We start from the raw sequence: 6,923 nt of genomic DNA, 5'->3' as shown, positions 1-6,923 counted from the left end.
AAGTCTTTTTACAAAATCATTCATTACACATGTATATACAAGTTTCAGTCTTTCGATTCCATGTGATGTTTCTGTGGGACAGAAACCTTCAACTATTAATAATTTGGGTTTGAAGTTTTTCAAAGCATCTCAACTAAAAGATACAGATGATTCGTACAAAACAATATAAAATTAAACTAAAAGTGTGATGCGATGTTCTAGCTAGTCAAAGTTCAAATCCATTTTAAAGCATTCATGATGACACACAAATGAGAAAACAACTCTGTGTATGCTTACAAAAAGCATGCTTTATTTATTTTCATAAAAATAAACCATAAGTCAACAAAAAAAGCACGAAGGTAATGGATGTTCCTGCCACAAGGCCTCAAGGATGAACAGTATCACAGTAAATTCAGAGTAAAGTTCAATTTCAGTACAAAACTTTAAATTTAAACAATTGGGAATTAAAGGTGAACAAAGAAGAAAAATGTAGGGAAATTTATTAAATCTAATACAGTTGGATTTTTATCTTCAGTGTAATTCAACGTTGAACGTAAATTTTGGTCAAATCCAGTTCCGACATGACTCCAACCCCAGGTGACAACTGACAACATGAAAAGTTCACAGAGTAAGAAAACAAAGAGGTCTTCTTCATTATGAGGTGTCCATGGAACCCGTTTCTGAAAAGGAAGAGCAAAATATCTTGTTCATTCATCATGTAAAGTGAAACTTGTATACTCTGCATAATATTTTTTTAATTAGATGGAAGAGCAGAGCCTTCGAGTGCAGCATTTAGCCGAGTTGGAATTAATTCATTTTCATATGCTATTTTTCCATAGATCTCCTTCTCCTCTCTGCCTTGCTGTACGATGTAGAGCAGGTTGAATGAAAAGTGAAATCTCCACTAACGACTGCGGCAGATCACAGCAGGTTCCCTCGGGCAGGAGTCTGTTTTGGCATTCAGATGAACTGATTGCCTTTGATTTAACTTGTGTTTATGTGAACACAGCTTCGGTGTGAACTGTTGATCTGTGGGAACCAAAGCAGAGACGTTCTGCCGAGACCAGAGATGCAAGACGACGAACAGGAAACTCACGTGTTTCATTGAAGAGGAAGGAATCCTGATACTCCTTCATGTACTGAGAGGATCTGGCCTCATCCAGGAACAGAGAGTAAACCCTTTTAATGTCCTCCACCTGAACCTCTGTCCCCTGAATCAGACATGAAAACACAAATGATGCCAGCACTGAAAGAAATATAATCCATCAAATGATTCAAAGAAACCTGAGTTGATGATTATTTTTCTGAACTTATGTTACAGCCTCAGCAGTAAAGTCTGCTTGTTCCCACCGAGCTCACCTTGCGTTTACGACACACCAGTCCTGCAGTGCTGATCAGCTGGATGGCGTAACGTAGTGACGTTTCCATGCCGATACGAGTGAGGACGGTGTGAGCCTCCTCGCTCAGCTCCACATCCTCCTCCTCACACCTGAAGCACAAACATGCAGGTTTACTTCCTTTCTGTGATGCTGTGAAGATGGAAACAGAGAGGTGGCTGACGGCTGTTGATTCTCACCGGATCTTGAGGATCTGCCGCGTCTCTTTCTCGGTGTACGGGGAGGTGGCGATGATGAGCAGGCGATCCAACAGGTCGATGGGGATCCCGTGAGGGCTCTGATAGTTGGTGCCACGGATTCTGCAAAAAGAAGGTTAATATTCAGTGTTACATGTTAAATGTGAGAGACCAAAACTATAAATGTTTAATTCTTTAAAAGGTTCAGACTTTAAGATTAAGGGGATCTAGTGGCAGAAATGGAATTTAATATTCATAATTATGTTTTCATTAGTGTACAATCACCTGAAATAAGGATCTGCCATCTCAAACTAGATGCCACTAAATCCTACACACTGCTCCTTTTAATAATCAGCCTTTTCGTGAAATTGTAAGAAAAGTGGATTTATTTTTTTTTTGACTTTTTTTTTTTTTGTACTTTAACATATCTTGTATTCATTCTTAGTTTTTGTTTAGGATTGCAAAGATGCATACATTTTTAGATAATTAATTCATAGGCAGATAATGTTTTAATAACGGTACATGGGGTGATAAAAAAAAAAAAGTTCAGACACTGTCCCTGTTGTGCACAAAGGGAGCAGAGGGAAATAATAACTTTTGTAGGAAGTATTCCAAGTTATGTCACCGAATCAACATTCAACACTAAAGAACATCTGAGGCACAGGAATATTTATGAACACCGCTACGTGTATATTTGCGATTTTACCATGGATATGAGCAGAGAGCACATACAAATCTGTGTCAAATGAGAAATTGAGAAATCAGCATCGAAGACACTTGAAAAAAAAATCTGAAAGTCCACGATAATGTAGCAAAGAGCCGGCGAGGTGTTTTGAGTGGCATTCATGTTTCAAGAGGGGGAAAACATTCAGCACAAACAACCTGAACTGTAGCGTTAAGTATGACCTATAAAACACTGAAAGGACCAGATGACCACAGAGGTGGATCAACATGCAGAGGTGAGCTGTTTTGTCATTAACAGTACCGAGTGATGCCTCTGTTGGTGGCCATAATGAGAACTGGGGACAAGTCGCTCTCCAGGGCTCGGTTCAGGAAGGAGAAGCACTCCATGTCCAGCATATGGACCTCGTCAATGAATAACACCTGGAGAGACAGACAGTGTTAATTAGTTAAGTATAATCACAGAGACAACAAATACAAACAAACACCCAGACACTTAGACGTACCCCTGGGATGATCTCTGCCTTGCCTTCTTCCCTCCACTCACACACTTTGGCATTAATCTGCTCGCGGACTTCGGACTTGATCTCTCCAGTGTCTCCGGAGAAGAGAGCCAGGAAGCCTTGTGTGCGGCTGTTGATGACGTCGATTTCATGGAGGGACACTGTGTGGACCACCTCCTTTCTCTTCTGCAGCTCGCCCTCTGGACACTGTACAAACTGCGTCTTTAAAAATAGAAAAAAATACAAATGCCACATTAACCATGTAGCCACAATCCAGAAAACATTGCATGGTTATATTAAGAAAACAAGACTTAGCTGAAAAAGGCCACTGAAAGAGGTGAGGATGATATTCATATCTAATGCATACATGTGCATTCAAAAAGACTGTGATCTTAACGGTGGAAAAAAAATCTCCTGTTGTTTGTCAGTAAGGTACAACAGTGGGATGTTCCTGATGTGCCGGCATACCTGAGCTCCCATGGCATCATAGTCTCTGGCTCTGGTGAAAGAGCGGCCCAACTTGCTGATCTTCCCCGTGGCTTTGTCGATGGTAATAACATCTCTGAGAAAAAAAAGGAAAACAGTTAGAATCATATGTGTTTGTCTGATCAGCCTGAGTGACATGAGACTGTAAATCTCAGATAACAAACAAAAGTTTAACTTACCCAGCTTGAACCTTCTCTTTACTGAGGCTGTCAATCATCTTGTTGCCCAAGTCATATATTGTTTCCATCTCAGTCGTCTTCAGAGTCAGCTTGCCCACCTTTGCACCCTGTTTGAAAGAATATCGTTTGAATAAATGGGTGAAACATCACCACTGCATGCATTCAGATATGCATTTTTATAGCATTTATAGATTGCTTCAGTTTCCTTCAACATGTAATATCAGTAATGACTCACTGCTGGTGTTTTCTGTGAAATGCTTTCCAAAGCAAGCAATATGGACAGATTCTGTGAGGCAATAAACTATGAGTGTATTTGTAGCCGACATCAGTGTAAGCAGCCTACCGTTCCAGTGGCTGGTCTATCAATCTGGATTTCCACCACCTCTCCTTCAATTATTTCTGTCTCCTCTCTGTAAATAAAACAACAAACACTGTGAAAAGAAATTCACCTCAAACAAAAAAAGAACAAAACACAACGGTTGTGCTCGCTCACTCACTTGATCCTCACTCCGATGGCTTTTCTAAAAGCTTGGCTGAGTGCCTCGGTCTTGCTCATCTCCAGGGAGAAGATCTCACTACCAGCCAGTGCTGTAAAGGGTGTATCAGGGCCAAGAGATTGCGCAATACCTGCACACACAAAAAAAACAAAAAAAAGAAGTCTCAGCTAGTCATCCTGGGAGCAGGAACAGTTGTTTTAACTTAAGCTAAAGACATCAACCCAAGGAAATAATATTACTTCCGGTGGAGGATGATGATGTGTTCTGGAAAGCCTCCAACGTAGTGCTTACCCATAGCGATGGCAGTCTTCCCTGTGCCAGGTTGCCCAGCAATCAGTACCGCTCTGCCAGCAATGTGGCCGTCTTTGATCATCTCCAAGATGACCCCTGCTGCCCGACGGGAGGCCAGCTGGCCGACCATCCCCTGAGACACCTGCAGGTGAACAGGAACAGGCATCCTTGAGCCCAAGTTCAACACATAACGCCCATCTGTGCCTCTTAGCAGACTAATCAGCTCAACAGAAGGCTGTTTAAATTCAATATGCAGGGGTTGTTTATGTCACAACATTCATGCTCACCCTAGTAAATCTTACACCGGCCATATTTATATATTTATTAGGAGATCCACATAATTCTGAATTGAAAGTCCAACGCTACCTGTCTCGGCTCCAACGCATCATCCAAACCCAGGCCACGAATGTGAGAATGTGCTCCTAAAAACAAGGAAAACAAACAAACAAACAAACACGACAACATATCAACCACTTTTGAAAGACAGAATAAAGACGGCTTGAATCAACACACATCACAGTAATCATTAATCATTTAATCAGTTATGGATTAAAAACGTGGATTTCTCACCAATTCTCTCGATCCGTGTGACGTCACGAACCTCCGGGACCTTCGTCGCCGCCATCTGAGTTGAGTTATAACAAAACAGAAATATCTTCACAGGAGGAAACGAGATTCACCTCCAAGAAGTATTAAAACCTCACTATCGTTTTAATGAGATGTTAAAAAGATAGTGTTTGATGGTTTTGGGCATCACGAGACACAAACATGTCAAACAAAAGAAAACGGCTCCTGTTTATATCCTAAACAACAACAACTACTTTACTGAAACCACAACAACAACAACAACACAAACACAGTTGAGCTGTTAACTAGTTAATTATTGTTAAAAAATAAAAGATGTCCTGTTCAGTCGGTTGTCATAGAAACATCCTAACGACGCAAACAGCGGCTCAGAGGCGACGTGACGTTAGCCAGCTTTCTGCGGCTTTTATTCGTCATTGTTGTCCTTTTTTTTAACACAATGAACGAAGGGCTCACGTGTCACAACAACACACTTGAGCAAACTGCCGTGTAGAAGCTGCACAACTCGTGTCTGTTGGTCCAAACAGCGCCGGAGTAGCAACGTGCAACGTAACGCTAGCTAATGTTATGTTAGCGAGCTAGCTCGCCCCGTTCACAGCGTTGTCTTCAGTAAATACTTCCCCGATAAACACGTGATGTTCCGGGGATAGACGGGATTTATATTACGCATGCTGCAACGCCAGAGAGTGACAGATTAAGGTGTATAATAATAAATAAATGAATCGTACTGCTCTACACTCACCTGTACAGCCACACTTGTGAAAACGTGAGAATGCGGCGCTTCTTTCTGAAGGTGCGTGGCGTAAATGTGTCCGACGAGAAACAAGTCCTGCTTTTTTCGACGTGGAAAGTTGACTTCCCTCTTGTGACCCGGATGTAAGTAACAGCGACGGCATGGAAACCTTGATAAAAAAAATTATATAGCATACCGTTTAAAAAATGTGTCATTTTAATTAGGGAATTATATTACGGTACAAATATGGATCTTAATTATACGTTTTAATCTGTGTATTTAATCTTATATACGCTGATATGTTGAGTGTCCTGTCTTCACGTGGTATTTTACATTTTACCACCTGTTGTTCTCAAACTTAATCAACTTAAAACCTATTAAAGACTTTCACTGGGCACATTACAACTTTCCTTTAACGTTTAATGTCACATGTAAGGCTGCCCCGTGCGCAATGTGGACATTTCAAAACAAACGTCCACGTATGGAGACTGGCTGGATTTGTCCAGGGGACTAGACTGTTTGAAATAGCCGACCCGATAATGAAAGATAATGGTCTTTCATAGGCCATAGGTAAACTAGAACCAGCACTGTTGCACTGTTTAAGCTTTTTCTTTTGTTCCACCAGTGAAACCATCTGAACTGTGCGTACAGAATACCTGCAGAAAGAGGTTGATGAAAGCAGCACTGCATCAATTTCTCCACTAGAGGAGGCTCCCAAATTAGATTTATATGCAAGATATTTCTGTACCAGGAAGCTGCAACAGCCGGATTTACTGAAAATTGGCACCGATGATTGCAAACAATTCAACTTTGACAATCTTTTTGCATTTTGCCAGCAGTGATCTTTGCGTTTCTTTGTCACCAGCTCACTAAAATCAAACACTCGCCTACACAATCACAGTGTATTTCTTTTGGGCCAATCCAATTTGATGTATCTGTAAAAGGCAGCAACTAAAGTCAGAAATATTTTAACTCGATCTGAGTAGATGAGAATGTCACGAACACATGTAGCTCGAGATCCAGGAGTCTCTCCTTTTTACTATATTTATGCTATTGAAAAAAAACACAATCACACATGTGTTGTGCATGTCTGGAACCAGTATTTAATTCCAAATGTAATTTTAGAAAGCATATAAACCAAGGGGACAACATCACTGAACAATGCAGGGACAAGCTCACCTGCTGTCTACAACCTTAAGGGTTCAGTAGGAGTTCTTCATATCCTCTCTTCTATATCTTCAAAGTTCCCCCTTCAGGCTTAAGCTTAAAATTCTACAACCTGAAGTCACTTCACCTCAACATCCCAGAAGAAGGACACTGAACGCTGCAGCGGATTTATTTTTTCACCTGTCACCAACTGTGATGTTTCCGCATGTGTAATCATTGGCTTGTGTTTAAACAAAACAGACACTTTTC

At 40.9% G+C, this 6,923-nt stretch overlaps 1 protein-coding gene across 2 annotated transcripts; it reads right to left on the bottom strand.

Annotated features, from left to right (window-relative positions):
• Window positions 1-265: 265 nt before the first annotated feature.
• Window positions 266-5,582, bottom strand: ruvbl2 (RuvB-like AAA ATPase 2). Of its 2 annotated transcripts, none has more exons than XM_069146979.1 (14): window positions 5,517-5,582; window positions 4,760-4,814; window positions 4,556-4,611; window positions 4,190-4,331; window positions 3,899-4,028; window positions 3,745-3,811; window positions 3,402-3,508; window positions 3,205-3,298; window positions 2,740-2,958; window positions 2,538-2,656; window positions 1,556-1,675; window positions 1,339-1,468; window positions 1,076-1,190; window positions 266-659 (listed from the first exon to the last, which is right to left on the bottom strand). In XM_069146979.1, exons 2-14 carry the CDS (start codon window positions 4,812-4,814, stop codon window positions 634-636), a joined length of 1,380 nt encoding a protein of 459 aa, XP_069003080.1. In that variant the 5' UTR covers window positions 5,517-5,582; the 3' UTR covers window positions 266-633. The 2 variants fall into 2 exon arrangements, with proteins under 2 accessions (XP_069003080.1, XP_069003081.1); XM_069146980.1 differs by lacking the exon at window positions 5,517-5,582 and adding an exon at window positions 5,248-5,376.
• Between the last annotated feature and the right edge of the window lie 1,341 nt (window positions 5,583-6,923).

The sequence above is a fragment of the Embiotoca jacksoni genome, unplaced genomic scaffold, assembly GCF_022577435.1.
Source record: "Embiotoca jacksoni isolate LCO1_2020_lvr unplaced genomic scaffold, fEmbJac1.0.p SCAF_13, whole genome shotgun sequence".
NCBI lineage: Eukaryota > Metazoa > Chordata > Actinopteri > Embiotocidae > Embiotoca > Embiotoca jacksoni.
Note: the sequence above shows the minus strand (reverse complement) of the source record. Positions and strands in the feature narration are given on the sequence as shown.